A 25,357-nucleotide genomic window follows, 5' to 3' on the forward strand; every position below is an offset into this window, starting at 1 on the left:
TTTATAGACTGAGTTCCAGGATAGCCAGAGCTATACAGAAAAACCCTGTCTCAAAAAACAAAAACAAACAAAATCCCAGTATCACTGACAAGTCCTATGATTTGGAAACAGCAAGGAATAGGAGCAGTGGGGCGAATCTTGGAAGCAGGACGGAGATGAGTGAGGAGGCAAGCGCACCCAAGCCAGGTGGCATCTGATCACCTCTGTAGTCCCCACTGGGGATGAGGCTGCCTGCTCAGGAGCTTCCTGTCTAGCAGGCTTCGTTGACATCGGTTCTGAAGGCTGACGACAGAAATTTAAGATATTTTGTCTTTGCAGTAAAAACCTGGTGTTTTCTCCTGACTGGTAGGATAGTGGGAATGAGATTCAGTTTTAATCTAACTCTTGGATACTGAATTATGCCCCAAAGTTTCTGGTTAACCGAAATTCACATATCTGATCCAGTACTATATTTATTGCCAAGGTGCGAAAGAGTAGAAACTAAACAGGAGTAAGATCCTAAAACACGGCAGAGTGGTCTCTTACCTCCCATTTCCTCTATTCTCCTCAATTAAGAGTCCCCAAGAAAATTATACCCTCGGGCCTGAAACAGTAATAGAGTCTAGGATAGAATACTGAATTGACATGTTTACCAGCACTTCAAACAGATTTCAGTACTGTGAAGCTATCACGGGAGTTGTTATCTCCCAAATTTCAATGTGGTTAGAGATGATTAGAAGACAAATTCTGTTGCTCAAGGATTTGCTGACATCTAATGCCTTTTTTTCTTCAAATGAATCCAAGGGCGACATTTCTGAGTTAATAAAGGGTCTGAGAATGATGTGGTCCTGAGCAATACTTTTACTCTCACTGTCTTTTCATAGTCTCACTCTTCTGCTGCTATCGTCTTTTTCCCAACCCACAGGGCCTACCTCCTCCATCACCATCATTACTCTAACCTGAGTCACTCTGCTCTTCACTGAGGGAACAGCACACCAGCAACAGCAGTGAATCACAGGTACTCTTGCCCCTCTAGTCTGTAATGGACTTGACAAAACGCCAGATCTGGCAGAATGAAAGAACAGGAGCTTCATGTGAAGGAATCTCATTGGGTTTTTGTTCATTATTCTGCACCTTACTCATCAGAAGCTTTCCCAGTTGCCTTGAGTTGGAAAGGTTTTTATCACAGTAGTAAGACTGATCCTCATCATCGTCTCTCCTCATTCTAGGTACCTACCCTACTTAGTGAGGGATGCCTAAAACAACTAAGAGCCTTTTCACCTTGTGGTTTAAAATACAATTCCTTCATGATTAATATAGCTGAAGAATGATAAAAAAGTGCACAGAGGTCACCCTATGGTAAAGAGTGTTTGATAATCTTTAAACATAGATTAATCAGACACTTTTGAATTCCCCATGAGATCCCTAGGTACCAGAGAAATAAGAGGAAACACGTAGTCAATTACTCAAAATGAAACTTAAGACTGACAGAACAATAGAACTCCTCTATACCATAACTAGGTCTGCAAGATGGCAAGAGAGACATAGGTAAGAGTTTTTGAAGGTATTTTCCCATTTACATACAGTAATAAAATACCATAATAAATAGTTAAAAGATTTACTGAAATTTTTTGTGATACACATCAACTTTATCACATGGATTTTATATATTCACCCAAATGGTTTATAATAATAGTTTTGCAAGTGTTTCTATCTTTTAAAAAAATCCTTTAGCACTAGCTATGTCTTCACGAAACAAAATTTCTGTCAATATAGAAAAGTCTATGAAATAAAATAAACGATCCTGAGTTCATGCTAGGATTAAAAAAATGCTAAAGCTGCAAGGTTAAAAGAAAAAGAAATCTACTGAAGTTTTCAATTGTGCTAAAAATACCTTTATTGTTGCATGGGGGAAAAAAGAGAGAGGGAGGGAGAGGAGGAGGGAGAGGGAGAAAGGCTATAAATACTGTATTCCTACACTTAAAAATGAATAATAAAACAAAAAACTCATAAAGATTTCTAGGTGTATGTCATCATCCATCAACAGTAATCACAGCAAGAATGGAGGACACATTTTACCACTCCCTGATGAAGAACAGAGTAGTCATCAATTATCTTGGGACCTGAAGAAACTTAAAAACAGAGAAAGTCTGACTTAGGAGGAAATTAATTACTATTATCCCTGTGTCCTAGGACAATTCTCCCATTGTTCTCTATGGCAGGGTAAGGAGTTGTTCTTTGGCTCACAAGAAAGCACTTTTTACTACTTGAAAATTTCATATGAAAATAAAAAGGTCCTATGTAGCAAACACCAAACTCTTTGTAGGCAAATAGATTTCAGGTCACTAAAGACCTGAAAATATTTGCCTACAGACACATAGAAACTGTAATAGCTATTTATAACTCACTGCCCCTGGGTCAATGTTCAAATACAGGGCCGAGGGGATAACAGGCAAGCATGCTGCCACAGGGTTTTGTCTCCATTTGTATGGCGGCAATTTGTACATAGTTCACATCTTTCACAGTAAACTGAGTATGGGAAGTAAAATACAAACATATGGAAAGGTCATTGGCACTTAAAAACATACAGAAGAGATAAGCCAACAAATGCACATTTCTGAACAGGTTTTCCTGAGAGCTTGCTCAGAGATCCTTTGAAAGTTTGGCCAGTCTTATTTTAATACACCAGTTTCACATAAAAACAAGTCAGAACATTTGCAAGGCAAGATATTTTCCTTTATGTAGCCAGTAAAAACACAGCTCTAAGAGAGTCTGTAATAATAAAAGAATTTGGGAGCAGCTGATTTTAGACACAGAAAAACAACTCACCCTTATGCCTCAAGGCATCCTGAAAATGCAGAGTGTGCATTGTGCTTCAAGTGTCAAGACAAATAATTCTGTATATTATAACAAGATGAGCTCATATCAAGAAAAAAGTGAGAAGAAATTAGTGTACAGATTGAGCTGTGAATTTGTAACACCTCTATCATAAAATCATGAATTTTGTTGACGGTGTTCTAAGGTCTGTAAGGTTAATGTTCTCAAACATTTAGGAGTGGTTTATTAATTTGTTAAGTCATGTGAAAGCTCCAAGTTTTCTGGTACTTAACGGCTTAAGTTCTGTGGAATTTTAGAGATCATAGCCCCATTTTTAGAAATCTGTGCTTTTGGGAAGAAAGGTAAGGGATAAAAGCTTGTGATGCATTGCTTTAAGTCAGTTAGGGAATGACGAACATGTTGAATAAACGCCATTAAATGTTTCTCTGGTACTTGGTAGTTTAGCTGCCTCTCATAAGTTATCATTTAATTTCCCTTTCTCTCGCGGAGGTATTATTCTCATTTAGCAAACCAGCAAACTGAGGTACACGGCTACTGCACTCCACAGCAAAAATCTCATTAAGTTTCTTCAGGTTCTGTATTTACAACTGACTGCGCAGGACTCTAATCATTTCTTTCGGGCTGTTTTTAAGCCACCATTAGCAGATATTCGTAAAGAGATGTATCCTATTACAAACTTCCAAGTGACTCACTAGCTACTCAGCCTGCTGCCTTCCCGACACCCGGTGCTCCACCCCTGCTGGTTCTTCGCTGTTGCATAGCAACCGAACATCCCCCGACCACAGGAAGCTTAAGCGTTTCAGGCAGCGTTTGTGGCCTCCCAGGGCCTAGGAAGGGGCCTGGGTCTCAAACATCTGCATTCTAGACCGACTGCGCCATAACACACTTCCTTAGGTTACATTTTTCTCAGATTTGACCAAAACGTGTGAGGCCAAGCAGGGGAGACAACTGGAGAGGATCTCTACTGAGCGAGCAGAGACGGCTGCAGACTGCCAGCAGGCCTGCTTCCTAACAGCGCTCGTTTGTCACCACACAACGCTTCCCAAGCGTCCTCCTGCAGGGGGCCAAGGGGCCCCCCGGGGGCCCTCCCCGGCCCCCCGGCCCCCCCGGGCCCCCCGGCTTCCGGCTCTGCCACGTCTGAGGAAAAGCCTGCGCCGCGGAGGACGCGGAGCCCGCCCGGCGAGGGCGCGCGGGGGCGGCGCTCTCAGGCGCCCTTCCCCGACCGGGCCCGCCCCCAGGGAAGCTGCCGGGAAGGCGGCCGGCGCAGCATCCCGCCAAGGAAGGGGCGAGCGGGAGCGCGCCCCCCTCAGGCCGGTTCGGAGGTTCAAAGCCATCCTCTCCCCGGACCCCCACCCGATGCCAGCGGCCGAGCGCGCGCAGCGGAGGCCTGGAGCGCGCCGGCCCCTCCTGCCAATCACGAGCCGCGCCCGCCTCCCGCCTGGCCCCGCCCCCGCCCCGCCCCGCAGCTGACGCTCGCGGCTTCGCGCGCGCGCGCAGTCGGGGGCTGGACGGAGCACGTCCGCCCGCCGTGGTGAAGCTAGCCAATCGCGCGTCTCTCCTCCCGCGAGGCTCCGCCCCCGGGGCGAGGTCGCTGTAGTGGGGCCGCTACGCTGGCGGTGTGTGGCCGCGTCTCCGCTGTGGGCATGGCCGAGGAAGGTATTGTGCTTTCTCCCTGGGGCTGCCCCGGGCGTCAGGCCTTCGGGTGTCTGGGGTCTCACGGAGACGCTCTTCCCCGCGGCGCGAGAGCTCGGCTCCCTGCTCCGTGGGATAGAGGGCTTTCTGTGGTGACGGGGTCGGGGCGGGAGGGAATTAGGCGGAAAGGGGGAGGGGAGCGCTGGAGGGGCGGGAGGAGAGGGCTTTCTGTGGCCAGGGCGAGCGGGGGTGTGGGAGAAGGGGCGGGCCCGGGAGGGGCGGGGCTGCGGAGGGCAGGCGGTGGGGCGGGGGAGGAGACGGCTTCTACCGTAGTAAACCAAAACGGGTGGACGCTGCTGCTTATTAAGGCCTGAAGCGTGGCGGGTTCCTGGTTCTAGGCACAAAGGTTTCGAGATTCAGGATGTTTAACGTTATTCCAGTCACGATTCCGACTATATCGCTTTTATTTTCAAAATTGTAACAGAAATAAAAATTCTTGAGTATGTAAAGTTAGTTCTGCCCGAAAATTTTTGGAGGTATGTAAAGGGGAAAATGAGAGTTAACAAAATAACTAGCAGGTTAATTTGTGGTGAGAAAACAAAACAAGGTTACACTCCTTGTGGAGAGGTACCTGGAAAAATACGAAAAGAATTACAGTAAATCAAGTCACAGCTATATATAAATGAAAAAAATTGCCTTTTTTTGGTGTTTTGCACACTAAGGAAATTTTTGGTGATAAGAATTGAGGTCTGTTGAGATAATTTAATCATCATCCATGCTTTTTTATTTTTAGAAGGAAATCAGGACGTCAAGTCCAAGATGGAAAGCCCTTCAGATTCAGCATCGACTTTATCTGACACTCCTCAGAATGGGAATCCACCATCACCAAATTCAAATACACAAGTATGAAAATCTTGATGCTATGCCCTCCCCATCTATTCTGTGTTTCAAAGTATTCTGGTAGTGGCAGTTTAAGGGCATTGGAGTATGAATTAATAGCCCATGCCTTTCTGTCTCTGCCAGATTTTCTTCTTGAATCAGTTCATTTCTCTCAGTTTCTTGTCAGGTTATTGAGGTGCTCCAAACTGAGGAAATCTGAGTCTGAATAATATTTCTTCAGGGAACCTTAGTCTGTAGTTATGAAGCATTTCTGGTATTGTCAAGCAAATACTAGCCACTGATGACGGGAGAAGTGTCTCAGTCCTATTTTAGGAAGTAAGACTAAAGGAGCCTCTGGAAATTAAAGGTATTGGTGATGCTTACTTGAGATTTGTGGAGACAGAGAGCCAGCCAGTGCACCCACTATAGAAGTGGAAAGCCGTCATTTCTAATAGATTGATTTACTTCAAGAATGTTTTCTTAACCTTTTTTAATGTTTTGTGTCTTTTTCAGCCTATGAGTGGAACACTGAAAGAAAGATTAAAGAAAACAAGGTCTTCATCTCATTTTTGTAGTGTGGTGAAGCGACTTAAAGTAGAGAATGAAGAAAATGATCAGACCCTTTCAGAACCAGGAGCATCTTCAAAAGAAGAAAATTGTTCAAAATCCCAAGAAAGTGTGGAACACATAGACAATGAATCTGAAAAAGACAGCTCGGAGAGTAAATCTGAATCTAAGTGTGAATCTAAGTCACTTGATACTGGGTCGTCTAGTACCCTCCAAAATGATTCTGTGAATGAGAAAACTAAAGAAAATTTAAAGGAAGAAAAAGCAAAATTGGTAAAGCTGGTTAAAGAGAAGGAAGAACTCCTTCGGAGGTTAAAACTAGTCAAAATGTATAGAATAAAGGTGAGAAGAATTTCAGAACCATTGAATAATTTTTAAATAAATTGCAGGGAAGTAATTTCAGAATTTGGAAATAAATTTATTTAAGTCAGACAAACAGAAACCTGGCTTACAACAGCTTTAACTGAAATAGAAGTAATTGCTTTAGAGTGAGACAGATGACCTTCAACATGAGGTACAACTTAAAAGCTGCAGCTTTCGTTTAATGCGCAGATGGAGCTTTTCAACTTTAATTTCTAGTTAGTAGCAAGATTAGAAGTGTAAATTGTTAGATGAAAATATGGTGGGAACAGAAAGGGATGATAATAGAACTAAAATTAGACCACAGAATACAGTATAATGTACTTCCAGTAATCTTGTATCTCTAAGTTAGACATTTCATTTGAGAAAACAGTTTTAGGTTTCAACTCACATGGGTTGAGTTAAATAAACTATGTCTAGAAGGTGGTGACTTGTATTATGTGGGTAGTTCTTGGCCATGTAACACCTAACTCTTATACAGAAATATAGAATAAATGAGAGAATAGTGTATCTTATTTTTGGTTTTGAATTTTTAGGACTTTTCTAAATGTGACTTGTTCTTAATGTTGGAAATATTAACTTGAATATTTTCACCTTTAAGAACAGTTTGAGGTTCGCAGCATCATATCTTAAAAGTATAGTTGTAATACAAAAGTGTATTTAAAACCTCAAATTCTATTTAACGTGTGATTTTAGTAATTTTTCCCCCAAGGAGAGGTTTTCCCAGAGCCTGTGCTGCCCATTACGCGTGCTGTATCAGCCTTTAAATTGAGGCAGGAACCGGTGTAGTCACCGTGATGGTGTAAGTTAAAGTGCATGAATATCTGCTTGTTAACTGACTTTGCTTTTCTGTTTCAGAATAACCTGTCTGAGTTGGAGATGTTAATAAAGAAGTGGAGGAAGTGCAGCCAGCAGCTGCTCTATGAGCTGCAGGAGGTTATGTCGGAGGATGAGGACGAGAAGCTGAGCCTCACTGAGTTGATCGACTACTATGGGATAGATGAAAAAGTGGTGCACTACAACAGAACTGAAGAGGAATTCACAGGGATTTGATACATTTTGTTTTTTTCCCTTCAGGCTTCTTCTTTTTTTTTTTTTTTTTCTTTCTTTCTGTCTTTGAGGTGATGGGATCATACCCATGGCCTTAAATGTGCTCTTAAATGAGCTATACTCTTTACACTTGGCTCCTCTACAGAATATCTGAGAATGACAATGTGAAAAGATAAATGTTTTAAAGGGAAGAGAGATGTAAGCTGTTGTGTTGTAGAGGGAGGAATATTGAACAGTTCAGGATATTCTGATACATAAACGGAATTGTAAAATGAAGCTTAGTATTTTGGATATGTTTACTAAAGAAAATATTTAAGTAAGTATAAAAAATTAAATTGTGTTTAAAAAGTTTGGATAATTCTAGAAACCAGGTTTAATACATTGATTTTGTGGCAAAAGGTTTTATATTCAGTGTTAAAAAGTAGTCTTTTGAATGTTTAAATGGCAACTGGCCTAAATGTAACCTGCCTCTTTTAAGTTTATGGACCTATCTTCATCTGCTTACCATACCTTTGTTTCTGCTAATCTAGAATCTAATTAAACTTGTATGTGAACAATTTTTCTCCCAGTTTTGTTTCTTGTTTTCCTCATTTACTAAAATGACCATCTGTTTCTTGAGAAGCTTCGGATCCTACGTGGAGGTGTTCTTGGTATAAAGGTTCTTCACAGTTGCCTTTGTAGCTTCATCTGTGATGTAAATTAGAAGGGTCTGTTGAGTTCATAGCCCTCAGCCAGAACCCTACCTAAGTTACGTAACTAGGACTCCAGCAGGGTGAGATGGTGCACACCTGTAATCCCAGCATTCAAGGAGGCAGAGGCAGGGGGATCTCTGAGTTCAAGGCCAGTCTGGTCTACAAAATGAGTCCAGAGCAGCCAAGCTACACAAAAACCCTGTTTTGAAAAACAAAAACACTAGGATACCTATTATCTTAGCTGGATGTGGAGATGTGTCCTAAGCGGGCCCAGTGGAAACGCGTGTTCCTGGAGCTGTTGTATAAACAAAAGGTTGGCGTCTTTAACAATAGTGGGTCTCCTGTCCCCAAAGTGTCCTTCTGTCCCCCACCTTCTTCCATAAGACTCTTTGTGCTCTGCCAAAAGTTTGCCTGTGAGTCTCAGCATCTGAGCCCAGGGAGACCTGGAAAGATTGATGAATCAACTACTATGCATGTAGAGGACCTAGGCCCCCTGCTCAGATGTAGCCCATAGGCAGCTCAGTCTCCATGTGGGTACCCAAGTAAGGAGAGCAGGGACTGCCTCTGTTAGGAACTCAGGTTGCCTGTTCTTTTAACACTTGCCTCTGGTGATGTGGCCTTCCCAGGCCACAGGAAGAAGGTCCAGACAGTCCTGATGAGACTTGATAGGGGAGAACTCCCCCTTTCAGTGGACTAGGGAAAAGGGAAGGGGGGGGGAGGAGAGGGAAGGTGGTACTAGGAGGAGTAGAGGGAGGGGCCTACAATTGGGATATAAAATGTATAAATTGTAAAATAAGTGTTAAACAAAAGAACAGTCTGTGTAGATGGCTAGACGGAGGGAGAACTTTGTGGTTTGTTCTATTTGCCAAGCATTCCTGAAGCTTTCACGCTTTCTGCTTGGGATCTAGAAAACCTTGTTTATTAGTCTATAACTCCTGTATCCTTGAGCTCTCCCCCAAGAACTTTTCGTTCAGTTGTGCACACCCTCTCATTCCCTTTTGATCTAAAAACTTGCTATTTGGTACAATAGGGGACTCACACCTGTAACACACCCAGCTACCATATACACTGTAAATTCCCTGTTGCCATCTGCATTTGTGAATCCTTTCTTCCTGTACAGTAAGCCATGCTCTGCTTGACCTAGCTGACTATATCACTAGTTGGTTCAGCAGAAACTTAGAGGAGTTGGTACCATGAACAGTAGGTACTGAGAGATGACTTAGAGTGTGTAGCACGGGAGCCCTTCAAAGCACCTATCAGACTTACACCGGAAGGGATCTTTGGAAAGGCTTCTGGAACACGGTATGAGAGCAGGAGTCACCAGTTCATTTGTGCCTCAAAGCTGAGGAAGGAGCACTACCTAGAGTTGGTGACAAAACAGCTGTGGCACGCACTGTTAGGTCTATTAAGATCAGAATTAGCCATTTAAACTTAGGACATTGTCTTTAGCTAATAGAGTATCCAGGCAACTCGTTAGTGACATGGCCTTTCTAATATTAGAAAAGTGAAGAGCCACGTCTGGACCATCCACGGTTGACTGCAGTCGCCCGAGAACTGGCAACCCACGCTAAGTACAAGGTGCCTGGATTTCCTGCCTTGACTGCAGTCGCCCGAGAACTGGCAACCCACGCTAAGCACAAGGTGCCTGGATTTCCTGCCTTGCATACCCTTTTGGATGCATCTGAGCTTCTCAGAAAATCCTCCCAGAAATCAGGAAATGGTACCAATGGCTTCTCTGCCAAGTCGACTAACCTGACAGCCTTGTACTCATTCTTGGAGGGAAGGGTCAGCAAGGTCATCACCCATGCTGCTCTTCACCCTCGGAGCGTTGAGCACTGGTCGGGTAATCAATTAAAAACCACCATGAGAGGTTCTTGTAAGTGAATTTTTTTTTCTGCTTTCTTCACGTCTGTGAGAGTTGATAGTATTAATTTTTTCTTTTATTGAAAGGAGCTCTTTTTTCTCTCTCACACAATATATCTGATTACAGTTTGTCTTCCTTCCACGCCTTCCAGTTCTTCCTTACATTCCCTCCTATCCAGACCCACCCCTCTCCTTAGACCCATGCCTCTCCTTAGAAAACTAAAACAGGCTTCTAAGGGGTAACGATAAGATAAGATATAAGATAAAAATTAACAGACAGGAATAGGACAGACCAGCTAAGGGGAAATTTGTATTCCTTGAGGTGGAGTCTTGCTGTGGAACCCAGGTTGGCAGCCAGCTCTAATGATCTTGGCATTACCAGGAGCGTGCTCCTAAATGAAAGATGGTTTTGATCTTTTCTAAAACCTCTCCCAGTATATATTAGATATGGTGGTATATATTAAGCTTAAATTTAGATTATAAACTGCAGAAAAGTAGGGCATTGACATGACGTGGAGACTTTGGTCAGTGATCCTGGTGATGTTGCTTGGAGCCAGCGGGCTGCAGCTGTGGAAGAGTGGGTGGATTTTTTTTGTTTTTTTTTTTTGCCAGTGGGTCGTTCTACAGAATTGGCATCATCTACATGAGTTAGAACCAACTATTTCAAGGAAAGGAACAGTTGTTTGCTGAACCCTGTTAGGGTGAAAAACTGGCTTCTGTTACAGTAGAGGGAAGGAAGACCATGTTTCCAAAATTAATTTACAAATCAGTATTGGAAAAAATACTGATTTTCTTTGGTTTTATTGGTAAAATTTCCAAAATTCTAGAAACTTTAATTGAATAAAATAAATCTTCGGTGTTTCCTGGCTGAAAAATATTTAATTAATACAAATGACGCTTTATGGAATTGTATTCATTTATTCACGTAGGACAAACAACTGTACTGATTAACCTAAACTCTATGAAAACCGTGTAGCTAAGAGCTAACCTGCGTAGGTTTTCTCAGAAAAGCGAAAGCGGTCGTTTTTCCGCCGCAGCATTATTTTGGAGTGGCTCTGCCTGCTGCTCCTGCTGGTGCTCTACATCGGGACGAGAGCAGGGAACGTTTTCATCCGTAACCTTTCCACTTCAGCCTGCAGTATTGAGATCTGCTCAGCCTGCTGTTTTGAGATGTTTGTCAACTTCTGCTGTTTCATCATGTTACGGTATCGTTCTCTGGCAATCTTCTCACAGGTCAGCATAGACCCTAATCCAGAAATGGAAACAGGGTTTAGTTGGATGATTACCGGCATCTACGATCAGTTGTGTGTGCCATAAAGCTGGCAGCTTTACGGTGGTGGTTCAGTATCAGGGTACTTGTTAGAACACCACGACCAGACAGCTTAAGTTGAAGGGAAAGCTCACCCATTTCATGGCAGATGTCCTGTCTCTCTGAGACAGCCACCAATTCCTCCCGCAGACTACAGCTTAGTGCGTAATTTGCTACATCCTTTTGATTGCTGTATTTTCCCAACTTCTTGAGTAATTTTTTGCAGTTTTCTACATTCTTCTTGTGGGTCTGAAAATTTCATTCCCATGAAATCCCAAAAAATTTTGAAAAAAAAAAGTTTATTAAATCATTTATACTTTATCATCACTAAGATAACATACTATATCCCTAGTGCCTATTAGGTCTTTTTTTTTTTTTTTTTTTTTTTTTTAAAAAAAATTTTTATTTTTTTCTTTTTGCATTTTTTTTTTTTTTTTTTTTTTTTTTTTTTTGGTAAAAGACAATGTTAATACTATACTCTAGAAAGTATTTTATATGGTCTTAAAATGAGCATTTTAAAACTTTGGCAATTACTTTCTTTCCATTTTATACGCTCTATAGTAAAACCAGTTTTGTTGTGATATTACACTAAAATAAAAAGTTCAAAATTTCAGGAAAACTTTCAGTGCTAGTGTGGCTCAGATTAAACTAATGTGAAAACAAATTCACATTCATCCACATATATCCCCAGAGATTAATCCTAATTTCCAGAGAAATGCTGCAAAGTGTGTTACTGGCTACGGTTGTAAAGACACCGTTCAGGGGCCTCTGGTTTTCATAAATATCAGTAATTTACCAAGTTTGAGTTCAGTTCTGTCTGCGTTCCTAACTGAAACATTTCTTTGCCTGCATGATTCAAAACTTGGCATTATAATAATTGATACACTTGAGACTGACCTTCTCTAGAACATTAATGGTTTGTTCCATTATTCCAATCTCAATGGCTATGACAGTCTCGTAGTTTGGTTCATTTAGGAACTTTAAGAGGGGGAGAAAGAATATATCACAATGCATGTAAGAATACTTTTTCTATTTCTTTTAGATAACTATAAAGTTTTGAAAATTGTAGTTTTTCATAACAAATATCTGTATGTTAAGATTAAGTTGGCCTTTTGTGCTATAACATTTACTTGTATTTAGCTAGCAATATACTCATCTATATGCTCATCATTACAAATGCTTACATTTTTCATTTGTTCAAATAACCAAACATAGTGTCTCACTTGGGTCCCACATTAATAGTGTTCTAGTTAAAGAAACCAAATCGGATTCAAGGACAGACAGCATAACCTAGCCTTCAAGAAGAAGAGGCATTACAGAAGGTATGTCAAGTGTAGCCAGGGCAGTCTGTGCTGGGTAAGGGGTTTCTTGAGACTTGGGAAATCAAGAAAGGCATTATGGAGAAACTTAAGTATTGATAAACCAGGTAGATGGGATGAGAGGAAGGGAAGGAACAAGGAACAAACGAAGAGAAGAAATGGGAGGCGGGGGAGGAAGCTGTTTCAGGTTGAAGAGCCATTGTGAGCAAAAGGCGATCTACTTGAGCCCTTGGGAGATGGCTTAGTGGAGACAATGCTTGCCACACAGTCACGCGGATCTGAATCAGTCCTAGCACCCACATAAAAGCCTCCAACCCCAGCACTAGGGGGCGCCCTGGAGCTTGCTGGCCAGCCAGGCTAGCTAAAGTGTGTGGGAAAATTACTGAGAAGAAATCCAATGTTGATCTTGAGGCTCCACACACATGCCTTTTTCTTCCTCCCTCCCTCCTCCATTTCATTTGCGAATACTGATGATAAGAGTTATAGTGCTTTTGTTCCTCTTACTGGCCCCAAGGGCGAGTTGAAAGACCCTGCCTACCTAGGAACTTTGTAATTTATTTGGCAGCTAAAATAAATATTAAATATTAAAACATTTGAGCAGATGTCACTAGAATTGAGTAGGAATTCAGTATGACAGCAGTATACAAAAATAACAAACTAAATGAATTTTGAGAGACAGGAGAGAAGAGAAAAGAATTTTGAGAAGAGGAGAGACACAGAAAAGAGATAAAAGGGCCAGAGAAAATAGGGAGGGGGCGGACAACATGAGAGTATGAGAGACCACAGACCAAGCGGCTAGTATTAGAGGCTAAGTAAGATGCATCTCACTTGAAAACAGTGAAAACAGTGGCAAAAAGAGGAGACAAAGAAAGGAGAGATAAATAACTGAACTTGGAAAGACAAGTACATGAAAGAGAGACACCAAAGCTGACTCAAAATTTTAAGCCTGAGTAAGTGTTCAGAGAGATGAGAAATAAGCAAATAAGAAAAGACTCATGAAATTTGGTGTATGCTTGCCACTAGGGAGGCTTCCTATTAAGTATCTGTGAACGAACGAACGAACAAACGAATGAACAAACGAACGTGGGGCCCTGGGGAAGACTAGCCTTTTGACGGTTTCGTGAGAAAAACAGCATCTGAATATCCCAGGCCTTCTGGTTTAGATCTTCCATTTCCATCTCCATTTTCTTGTGCTCCCACTCAATCTGATATATCCCTTTGTGGACGTCTTTGCTTTCCATCATGCTAGTCACTTTCTTTTGTCCCTGAGTCTAAAAAGATACGGTAGTCACTATGATTCTGTATCTGGAACTGCAGAACATCTGAAGCTGCTCTTTAAGACTCGACCTGATAACCTGTATGGGGTTGGAGACCTCCCGGTCTTTGCATCTGATCTTCCTGGATAAAACACATGGTTAACATGGCTAAGGCAAACTAGCATTTGTCTTGTAGCTAGTAGCAAAGAAAATGTCAGGTGACACTTAAAACAGCCCACTGCTTTGTACCTCACTTAGAATAATGGTTATTCAATATATTCATATAGGGGTAGATATTAATATATTCATATATTAAATTCATTCCTATAGGTTATTCAGTAATTAAATTTCAGTAATGAAATTAAAGAATATTTTAAATAAGTAACATTTAAATTAATTACATATTAAACACATTAATTTTATCAAATAAAATATTAAATGCTTATTCAATTAACTTAAATATTATTTAATATTATATGTTCTCAATATTAATAAAATTAAGGAACATTTATATAATCAGTATTTAAATTAAATAAAAACTGTTCTAAGATCACTAAAATGAAATTACCATGTCTCTAAAGTGAATTTATAGTCATGTCTGGCGGCTCCTACCTGTGATTCCAGTGCGTGGGAGGCTATGACAGGAAGATTATCCCAAGTACATATTAAACTCTAAGCCAGCCTGGGCTATACTGTCAGCGAAGCAGTCAAACAATTTGTATAAGAACCCCATCAGTTACTATTTTGAATTCATTCTTTTTTTTTTCTTCGCTTTCCAAAATCTAGCTTTTTTGAAGCACATCAACTAAACTATAGCATGTTCTACTCTTATTATTTTCATCTTTTGATTATAGTGTGGTCTCTCAACTTCTTGCATTTCTTACTTTTAATAACGTTTTAAAATTGTATTTTAATAACCCCGCTCCCATGCTCATACACTTCAACTGGCCATAGTAGCTCAAAAAATCTTTTTTTTTTTAAATTTCCTTCCTTCCTTCCTTCCTTCCTTCCTTCCTTCCTTCCTTCCTTCCTTCCTTCCTTCCTTCCTTTTTCTTTTTCTTTTTTTTTCTTCGAGACAGAGTTTCTTTGTCCTTGGCTGTCCTGGACTTGCTTTGTAGACCAGAATGGCTTTAAACTCACAGAGATCTGCCTGCCTCAGCCTCCCCAAGAACTGGGATTACAGGTGAGCGCCACCACACCCAGCTCAGCCCAGCTGTTCAAAAAAGCTTCAGTTTAAGCATTTCTCTGCTGAGGAAAGCATGTTGACCCAGTGGAGAACCGTAAACTTTAGGTTATGTTTGGCTTGGCACAGCCAGAGAGGTTGCTGTTGGCATCTAGTGAGTGGAGGTCAGGGGTGTTGCTAAGCAGCCTACAAAACACAGGGCGGCCCCCGTGGGAAGCAATCTCCCATCCCAGGTGCCAGACGTGCTACATTAGACAGTGACTGTTTTAGAGCTATCTGTCCTCTCCACCTTCATCTCAGCCAACGCTGTAGGTTGTACTTACAGTCAGTGTCTTCCCTTCTTTATCTCACGAGTGGCGCCCTTTCCTCAACCCTTTGCTGAGAATACTCTTGTCAAATGGTTCACACTGTGAGCAAATCGCTACTCAGAGACAGTACCCTGGTTTTCTCTTCTACTTTACTAGAAGCTTTCCCGCCCCCTTCCCTGTTTCCTTCCGTGCTGGACCTCTCAGAGTCGGAGTGGAGGTGCATGCACACACCTCCTATTGTTGGTCTATCTAACTTCCTAGATTGTCTCAACCAATCTTATGGCTTAAATTACCTATAATTAGATACCTGTATATGATCATCTGTATGCAGTGTGATCTAGTTACATGTGATTTATAGAGAACATGCAACCATAAATTCTGTCAGGTTGGACATTCCACCGAAATGTTTGAAATGCATCCATTACCTGTTTCAATTACCAGTAGATCAAGCACATAAATTAACAAAGGTCAAACCTCTTCACTCTGGGACCCCAGCCAAAGCTACTATCTCTCAGTCTTTCCACCATCAGTTAACAATGCTATATCTATTCAGCTACTCAACTTACAATTTTAATACTTTTAAGATAGTCTAACACAAGATCTTGGTATGTAATCCAGGATGGCACTGAATCAGTATCTTTCGTGCTGGCCCCTGAATTACAGGTATCACCAAACCTGGCTAAGCATGGCATTTTCTGCACAGCTCCACTATGTTGAAGGTAGAAAGTTGGGGTGTCTACTTTGGTTGTCTAGTCTTGGAGAAAGCCTGGAACCAGCATTTAGGAAAAGCTAACCTTTCCCTTATAGAGCCACTTCAGCCACTTTCCTCATAGAACCTTCAGCCACTTAGAGAACAGCAAACCCTCAGAAGAGCAATTTTGGCTAGAGGAAGGGGAGAAGAAACAAAATTAGAAAAGGCAAAGCAAAGCAAAGCAAACCATATACTCCTAGAGAAAAGGTAAGGAAGAAATATTGAAGCAAAACAAAAAAGAAAGAAAAAGACCCCCATGCAGACCCTGTCAACCAGGAATTTAAGAAGCTTGTAATTACAAAAACTGTGTTTCAGAAATGAAGGCTGAGCTGGGCTCCTGGAGTCCTAATACCCAGAATGCCAAAGTGGAAGGATCCCAAGTTCAGGCCAGCTTAGGCAATGTAGCAAGACCTTGTCTCAAAAATCTAAACAGAGTGGAATATTTGTAATAGAAGGACAAACTAAGACATTTTGAGGGGAACCAAGTGGATGGAGGAAAACTATTGCTAGTGGACTGGCTTTATAAAATATGCCAGAGGAAGTCCATCAAGTTGAAATAAGACATAGTAGAAGAAACTCAAAGAAAAAGGGAGGGATAAAAATACTACTGAAGAACTATGAATCCATTCATAATAAAGTCCAATCTGGTTCCTGGCTGCTCCTTTTAAAAGAAAGTCACACAGCCAGTCACCATAAATTAGTGTTATTAAGTACATACTATGAGAAGACAGAGTGAACAGAGGAGCCGAGCTTTAGTGGGGAAGAGCTTCCAATATTACCAAAGCTATGTAGACATTAGCCCTTTTTTTGTTGTTGTTACACAGTTAGAAGAAAATGAATTTGCACCAATAACTTAACTTTATGTGCCAGAAACAAACAAACAAAAACCCCATCACTGAACTAACAACAAAAAAAGAAGCTAAAGTCAAAGCCAGAGGAAAGATAAAGTAAAATGGAGATATGTGAAAAAGAAAATAGAAAACAATAATATCCCTGAAATCAAAAGTTGGTTCTTTGAAAAAAAAAAAACTTGGTAAGATTGGCAAACCTTAGAGAGACTAAAGAAAATGTTGGGGTTAGGACTCTCATATCCAAACCCAAAGCCGTAATTAGAGACATAGCAGAACTATATAAATCAAAGATTATATAGCATATATAAAGATTATAAACTATATTAACAAAGGTACATTAGAATGGACATTTAGATGCACTGTCCTGAACTTTCAATACCTTAGAATCATGTAGAGAGATTTAGAAAAATATTTATATCTGGGAGTGAGGTCTTGGCACATTTACAAAGTTCTACAGGTGATTCTAATGGCAACGATTGACAAGAAACACTGTTCTGACTGAATTAAAGTTGCTGTTTTAGTCAGGGGTACCATCGTTATGATGGAACACCATGACCAAAAACAATTTGAGGAAAGGCTTTATTTAGCTTACACTTCCACTTTAGTGTTCATCATTAAAGGACTCAGGACAGGAACTCAACAGGGCAGGAACCTGCAGCAGAAGCTGATACAGAGGCCATAGGTGGGTGCTGCTTACTGGCTTGCTCCTCATGGTTTGCTCAACCTACTTTCTCATAGAACCCAGGACCACCAGCCCAGGGGTAGCCCCACCCATGATGGGTAAGGGCCTCCTTCATCAATCACTAATTAAGAAAATGCCCTACAGGCTTGCCTGCAGCCCCACCATATAAGAACATTTCCTCAGCTGAGGCTCCCTCTTTTCCAGCGACTCTAGCTTGTGTCAAGTTGACATAAAAGTAGCCAGCACATTTACCATAAAAATGAGAGACACTGTAAAGCATTTCATAAAAAAGGCAGCATGTTCAAAAACTGTAATTACCCGAATCACAGAATTCAAGTCTTCAATTATATTCTTATTGATGAGAATTGCATCAGCATATTCCAGGCTCAACTGGAAATTCTCCAGTTCTACTTGTCCTTGTTTAAGAAGAATTTGTACTGTCAAATTCAGCTGGAATTTCATTTTTTCATCCTGTAATCTAAATGTAAGAAGACTTCAAAGGTAGAATTTGTCGTATATTTAGGTTTCAGATTTCACTTATTATCTGGGAAATAAAATTCTGACCAACCTAAGGAATGCACCCTGAGCAGCTTGACCAGTATTTCCCCAAAGATGTGCCTTTCTAGAAGGCCCTCTAAGTGCCCTTTCACTTGATCTGGAATTCTAATTGTGCTGTTTAAACAAGAGTGTGGACCAAATTACAGTCATGAACTTTTTCTGTAAGATTAGGAAAAAAATAACTGTATAGTCTTGATTGTAATGAAAAGAAGTTTTTAAAAAAAAAGTAGAAATACTTTTAAGTGGAAAGCCTATCAACATTTTGACCTTACAGATTTTTGAAAATATAACAATATTAAATATATATGCTGCTTATCAAATCTATTGCATAATTTATATTCCCCCTATAGCCTAGATCTGAAACTGATGTATAACAATGAATTTGGGAATGTCACAGAAGTATTTATCCATGTGGTTATACATATGGCCTTTTGAGGCAAAGACTTTATACAAAGCATTCAGTAAAAACCACCAGGCTCCACGAAGAAAAACATAAACCTGGTGGGTGTTTATGGAGAAATTGTTTGGAAATTAGCTTGGTTTCCACTCAGGCTTGAGCCCAGCAGTCTGCATGGGCGGAGACAGGTTCTTTGTATTTTTGTGGGATCCTCGCCCACCCCCTGCCCCGAAAGTTTGCTTTTTTGTGTTAAGAGCACACATGGCGAACTCTCTTTTGAAACAAGTCTTGTGTTACAAACCACACTCTATAAAATGGAACATTTCAGCACAGTGCTAGGACTGAGACAGCCAGCCAGCTGTGGACCAGCCAGACTGTGAATATGAATGACAAAACCCCAAAAGACCTGAGAGGGTTGAGTTACCGGAGGAGCTCATGGAGCACTCTTTCGATCTCGTGCTGCACCGCCTCATCCTCCTCCACTCGCTTCCGGAGAAAAGTCATCATTTCAAGCAGGCTGGCCGCCTTCTGCTTCACCTGATGAACCCAACACCAGCAGGTCAGCACATGTGGGGCTTGGGCTGGAGACAACATCTGTCTTGGACTTTTTCTTACAAAATCTTAGCAAGCCTGCCTTTCTTAGAGATGAAATCTTTTCATAACTCTGGTGAGTTATGTAAAACATGGTGGGCACATTCCGTAAGAAATTTGAAGAGTACCAAGTTGGTCTCTGGCTGAAAAGCGAGTATGTATTGTATGCGTGTGGGTGACGTACACATATACAGATCATTTTGAAATCCGTTATCATCAACTTCAGATGAAATATCTAGACTCACAGACACTTAGTGAAAGTTTGCCGTGCTGATGTTTGTGCACTGACTTTGGGAAATTACAAGAGAGGAGACAGAAGCGGGCAAAGGCAGGAGGGTCTCTTCACAGCTAAACACGTTCTCATGCTCTCACCTTTTCCTCATTTCCTTCCCCTCTTCTAGCAATGATGCTGCTGTCTCTGGGGAGCTAAATATAATTCTATGCAAAACCATTTCTAGCAGTGCTGTCCGGGAGAAGAGCGATGTGAGTCATGTGCCTTTAAATTCTCTCGTAGTCACTTTATAAAAAGTGAAACGAAAGAGATGAACTTAACTTTACTAATACTTTTTATTGAACACAATCTCCCCAAGATACTATTCTGCTTTTAAGCAGTGTAAAAATATTAAGGAGACACTTTTGATTTGTTTGATGGGAGGTGAAATCTGTAGTGGGTTTTCCACTAAGAGCCCCTCTCAGTAACTGGCCACATCTATCTCCAGTGCACAGCGAACACATTTTGGACCTTGAGGATTTGCATCAACACAAATAATGTTATTTGATTTGTTACAAACTAAGAGGCTCTCCTTTTTCATGCATGTACTGACAGATGTGCTATTTGCTTTTGGAATACTTAAAATTTAAAATGAAGTTATGTACTTTGTATTCATTTTCCAGTTTTGCTCGTCTGATTGAGCAGAAATGTTCCCAGACCAAGGGGTCCAAGCCTTCCGGCATGTTACTGATATTGTCCAGCTCGTCCATGGATCTCATTTGCTGGGAAAAGGTGTCCTTATTTAACTTGTCAGGTCCTGGTCTCTCGCCGAAAGGAATAAGAGTATTCATATCTGTGTGTGTCTTCTGTTTGGGAACCCTGGTATTAGCAAGAAAAAAAATCAACCTTTAATACTCTCACAAATACCAAGATGCAAACCAAGCAACAAAAACAAGCACTCAACCAACCAACCAAACAGAACCCAGTATTAAGTCACAGACCATTAGCATAAGCCTGAAGTTGTCTTGTCATTTCCTTTGTCACTTCAGGGCTGGTGAGCGGGTTACTCCAAGCACAAGCAACCACTTTGTCATTTCATACTCTAGGTTCCCAGACATGCTCTGGACTTACAGGTACCCCTAATTGTGCTGGCACCGGCAGCTTTACCCATGCAAGGAAACCCGTTTCTTCTGCGTATTAGAAGCAAATAAACATCCAATAGCAGCTAGTGTGTGCGCCCCCTGGGCCTGTCTGGCATAGTAGCCTCTTCTGGTACCTTTTCTTCAGTAGGGCCTACCTGGACACATCTAGAACTGGGAAAGGGCTCTTTCTGTCTACATTCATAAGGTAGCTTAGTTTTCTTGGGCTGTGGCTGGGAGGGGAAGAAGGTTACAAAGAGCTGTGTATCTCCCTGTGGAGATACCTGGCAGTGTAGAGCCAGTGACATTTCCTCCGTATCTCCAGACAGGGAAGTTGGGTTCTGGGAGAAGCTACTGGCCAAAGGCCAGCTCTGGGTCTGAGAGACAGTGGAATTAGATCTCAAAAGAAATGTTATTTGGTGATAAAGTGCTTCCCATGGGTTTATTATTTTGCACACTTCTAGCCAGACTTGGTGGCTCACACTAATCTCTGCACTCAAGAGGCTGAAGCAAGAAAATAACTAAAATTTGAGGCCAGTCTGGACTACATATTGAGATTCAGGCCAGCCAACGCTGGATAGTTAAGGCCCTGCCTCAAAAGATGTACAGTAAGCAGAAGGGGAACTGAGCTAGGGAGATAGTTCTGTCAGTACTGAACAGGATAAACACTTGCCCTCAGTCCTCAGAGCCCATGTAAAAAGCCCACTGTTGTAGTACGTGCTTGTGTCCCATCCCAGCATGGATAGGCAGAGGTGGGCAGATCCTGGGGCGTCCCTGGCTAGTCAGCTTAGGAAAACTGACAAGATCCAGGCCAGTGGGAGACTCTGCCTCAAAAATTAAAGACATCAAATCAACCCAAAAGGTGGAAAGCAACTGAGAAATTACATCACGGGTTTGCCTCTGGCTTACACACACACACACACACACACACACACACACACACACACGCATGCACACATGGAGGAGAGGCAGATGGGGAAAGAAATTAAGACGTGAGACAAGTCTCAGGCTAAATTCGAAGAGTTTACAGTCATCTGTCAAAGGTGAGACTATGAGCTTGTATGCCTCCCATAAATTCTCTCTCCTTTGTGACAAACAACATGATTTTGTATTACATTTGTTTGAAATTTCTAATGTCTTTGGAAAACATGTATGCCAGCTATGGCTTAAGATGTTTCATGTGTGAAATAGCACAGACACTTGGCTACTTTTTAAACACTGGAAAGAGGTCATTACACTTCATTCTCTAGCATGGGACACCAGCATGATCTTGGAAAGCACTTAATCATGATCAGGTGGACACTTTCATCTCAGGATGGTTCACTGATTACTTTTATCTAATTGGGAAAAGGTGAAAAAGTTGTAACTGTTTTACCTTTTGCTCTTTAGTTACTGATTTTTAAAATGTTTTGCATGTGCACACGTCTGCATCGTGGCACACTGTGGAGGTCAGAGGGTAACTTGTGGGAGTTGGTTCTCTCCTTCCACTATGTGGACCCCAGGGATAGCACTCAGGTCACCAGGCTTGGCCCTGCGGAGCCATCTCTCTGGCCCTCATAATTCTTTTAAAAAGACCCTGCCCTTTCTGCCCCGCACCCTCAACTCCAATTTGATAGCATAGAGAAACAGACCTTGGCCGCCGCTTAAAAAGTTTGTAGAGTATATCCACGTGGTGCCCAGAAGTTTCAGAAAATTCCTTCTTGAAGCTGCGTTCCAGAACCTAAGGATAAACAAAGTATCTCCAGGACCGCAGAAACACACACACATTTCTCACTGGTTAGTGCAATTTCTAAGATACAGATGGTACCGCTGTGGCCTTAAGACCTGGTTTTTACAGTTATTAGAGAGCCACCGTTTTCTATGCAAAGACTTCCTCAAAGATTTGTTCCTAGGGAGCATGTCAGGGCACTAAAAATATTTAAAAATATTAAAAATATTATTGTATATGACATTTTAAGAGCAATCATCTAGAAGTGCCCCCAAATAGTATTTACTCAGGAAACATGCAAGTCACTGTTCATTCTATTCCTTTCTACGTCATTTTGTTCCATCCCTTTTTGTTATTCTAGCTATTGTTTCTGTTACAAGCTGTTGGCATACCACTAAGCTGATTTTATGAGGAACTTATGGGCTCCACAGCCCCAAGTTTGAGAACCCTAAACTTAATGACCTCTCCTACACTTTCTTTTTCCACAGAAAAAGCTTAACCTAGGGAAATTGACAAAAGTTCCTCTAACCCATGGATCTTTCAGAAATGCAAAATAACTGTGCAGAAGGAAACTCACAACTGAAGATGACAGAAGGAGAACAATCCAGGAGGAAGCCCATTCAGGTCCCGCTCAATCTCCCCTGCCAGTCCCAAGTGCCACAACTCAGCACTGTGTCTGACTCACTTTGTCTTCTGCCAGTAAGTTGTCATGGTGCTCCTTCAACACATCCAGGTCTTCTCTAGCTTTCTGGATGATTTCTAAAGTCTTGCTCTGTAGTAATGGCACGGTTAGTTAGTTGGAACTGAAGAGCCCTCAAGTCAAACAAAGCCATAGGTGATTCTAAGAACAGGAAGGCACCCGTAGGATGCAATGGGGGTAGTCAGAGCAGGTTATCTAGTGTCTCTGAAATACCCTCCTCCTCTCCTAACGATGTCTAACAGCCTGCAGGGTTGTGATAATATACTTCATACTGTGTTGCTATGTAGCCCAGGCTGGCCTTTAGCTTGTGCTCTTCCTGTGTTAGCCTCCCAAGTGCTGGGATTACAAGCATGTGCTACCATGCCTGGTAAAAGTTCTTGGCATGTGCTATAAACAGACTTTTTCTTTTCTTTTCTTTTTTCTTTCTTTCTTTCTTTCTTTCTTTCTTTCTTTCTTTCTTTCTTTTTTTTGAGGTGATCTGTGAACTCACAGTGGAGAGAAATACTGAGAAGTTCTTTTCGATGACCGCTTTAGAGTCACTTTTTTTTTTTTTTTTGAGACAGAGTCTCTCTCTGTCTGTCTCTCTGTAGCTCTGGCTGTCCTAGAATTAATTCTGTAGGCCAGCTGGCCTCAAACTCAGAGCTCTGCCTCCTGAGTGTTAGGATTAAAGGTGTATACCACCACACCTGGCCTTATAAACAGATTATTAAAGTAAGTACATATGTAATTTATGATGCAGCAAATGTGTTCATAATGTGCTCTACTGACACTATCAATGTAGGCTGACAGCCGTTGAAGCATGTATTAATAATTAGCATCGATATCATTATATCTTTAATAACTCTTACTTAGTTGTGCTCATATTTAGTGTTTCTGAATAGGAAAGTTTTCATTCTGTGTTTATCACTTCTATGTTCAGTGGCACTTGGGACCATGGCATGGTGTGTAGCGGACACTTTTTCCTGGACAGGACCTGTGAACAGCTTCGAAGGTTGCATGCTTTGATCAAGGTCCCACAGCTGCTCCATGCTTAATAGCTGCCTCTGGAGTGGAGAGTGTTAGGGGGTGTTTTTCTGTGTAGCCCTGGCGGTCCTGGAACTCACTCTGTAAACCAGGCTGGTCTTGAACTCAGAGGTTCACCTGCCTCTGCCTTCTGAGTGCGACAGATTAAGGGTGTGAACCACTACCTGAGCATGGCTGAATAGGAACAGCAGAAGGAAAAATAGGAGGTGAAATAGCCAATGTTATTGCAATGGTCCCTACTTGCCTTTTCCTTAAAGAATTCCTCTTGTCTCATAAGACTATTTGATGAGAGTGGAGTCTATGGCTGTAATCAAATAAGGCTCCAGCTGTGGGATCTGTGTCTAAACATGGGGCACAGATACCAGAGAGCCCCAAACTTACTTTTTCATCCTGCTTCTTCAAAAGGTAGTTGTTCAGGAACTGTTCCCTGGAGCTCAGTTCTTCATCCAGCAGCAAAGAAAACACGAGGTTGTTTATTTTCAGTTCCTCCTGTGGAAGAGCACTGAAGTTCAATATTTCAGGCTGAGAAAGAACTTTCTACTGATGGTCTTAGACTGGACACTAATCAAATAAGCTCATGAGACAAGAGGGATTACTTCAATGAATGCCTTAAAGAAAAGTCAGAACAGGACTTTTACAATAGTGTTTGGCTATTTTGCCTTATTTGTCATTTTACTGTAAGCAAAACATACATACACACACTTACTTACCCAGGGATTATTTAATGAGGTACTATACAGGCCTTAGCTCATGTCATTACCACTCAATTTTAAAACCTCAGCTTTGCCAGCACAGAATCCAGGTGTCACCAAGAGCTCAGCCCCAGTCGTGACCACTGTTTTGGTTTTAACAATAATGAGCGCCTGTGTCTCTGTCATTCTACCTTAGTGTGGACCCCTGGCACATGTCGCCACTTTTCATTAACAATATTTTGTTACATCTAAATCTCCTAAAACCTGCATGTCCTCTTTTGTCCGCTCCTCTCCTTCACAATACTTGTAGCAGTCAGCAGTCCGTATACAGTTCTGTGTCTCCCCAACAGCTTGCTTCTGAGAGAATCGAGGTAGCTACACATGTTCCATTTTGAATTTTAGGCCCCATGTCAGATAAGTTCTCTCAGTACTTTTCCAGAAAGCAGAAGAGTGTAACAGTCCCCACCCTACCAGGAAGAACAGACTCAGAAATAGTTCCAAGAAAAATCACAAACGATCCTTGTCCCCAGTCCCCAGTCCCCAGCTCGGGTGGAAAGTGCTGGTACCCTGGGGCAACATGACTGTGGTCCTGGGTATGTGCTAATTGCTCCCCCTCCCCAGGACTTAAAGATCAAAAATCCTCCAGATGTCCGGGGCAGGACCTGGTGCCCAAAATTAACCAATCATTTTAAAAATCAACTACCTTACAGACCTTGTATTCAATCCAGTGTTACCAGACCTGTAACCCCCTTGCCTCCTTGAGTTTTTTTTTTTTTTCCTTTAAAAACATGAGGCTTTTGTTCCTCAGGGCTGTTCCTC

General features: G+C 41.6%; 2 protein-coding genes across 6 annotated transcripts in view; one reads left to right on the top strand and one right to left on the bottom strand.

The window, feature by feature from the left end:
- The first annotated feature begins 4,372 nt into the window (after nt 1-4,372).
- On the top strand, nt 4,373-7,864 carry Sfr1 (SWI5 dependent homologous recombination repair protein 1). The gene is made up of 4 exons (XM_055591582.1): nt 4,373-4,473; nt 5,243-5,352; nt 5,842-6,237; nt 7,114-7,864. The coding sequence occupies exons 1-4, from the start codon at nt 4,461-4,463 to the stop codon at nt 7,306-7,308; spliced, it is 714 nt and encodes a 237-aa protein (XP_055447557.1). The 5' UTR covers nt 4,373-4,460; the 3' UTR covers nt 7,309-7,864.
- A 2,904-nt stretch (nt 7,865-10,768) lies between these two features.
- Cfap43 (cilia and flagella associated protein 43) overlaps nt 10,769-25,357 on the bottom strand; it is a 77,551-nt gene continuing 62,962 nt past the window's right edge. For 4 of the 5 annotated variants that reach the window (XM_055591707.1, XM_055591710.1, XM_055591705.1 and 1 more), the window contains 10 exons: nt 24,228-24,335; nt 22,809-22,895; nt 22,047-22,135; nt 19,942-20,155; nt 18,899-19,011; nt 17,838-17,997; nt 13,595-13,759; nt 12,067-12,147; nt 11,265-11,418; nt 10,769-11,106 (listed from right to left, as the gene is read on the bottom strand). In XM_055591707.1, the coding sequence (XP_055447682.1) occupies nt 10,940-11,106; nt 11,265-11,418; nt 12,067-12,147; nt 13,595-13,759; nt 17,838-17,997; nt 18,899-19,011; nt 19,942-20,155; nt 22,047-22,135; nt 22,809-22,895; nt 24,228-24,335 (1,338 nt within the window). In that variant the 3' untranslated portion in view covers nt 10,769-10,939. The remainder of the gene's footprint in view (nt 11,107-11,264; nt 11,419-12,066; nt 12,148-13,594; nt 13,760-17,837; nt 17,998-18,898; nt 19,012-19,941; nt 20,156-22,046; nt 22,136-22,808; nt 22,896-24,227; nt 24,336-25,357) is intronic. The other variant, XM_055591709.1, reaches the window with a different exon arrangement.

This window comes from Psammomys obesus, unplaced genomic scaffold (genome assembly GCF_907164565.1).
Source record: "Psammomys obesus unplaced genomic scaffold, mPsaObe1.curated_primary_1811, whole genome shotgun sequence".
Lineage (NCBI taxonomy): Eukaryota > Metazoa > Chordata > Mammalia > Rodentia > Muridae > Psammomys > Psammomys obesus.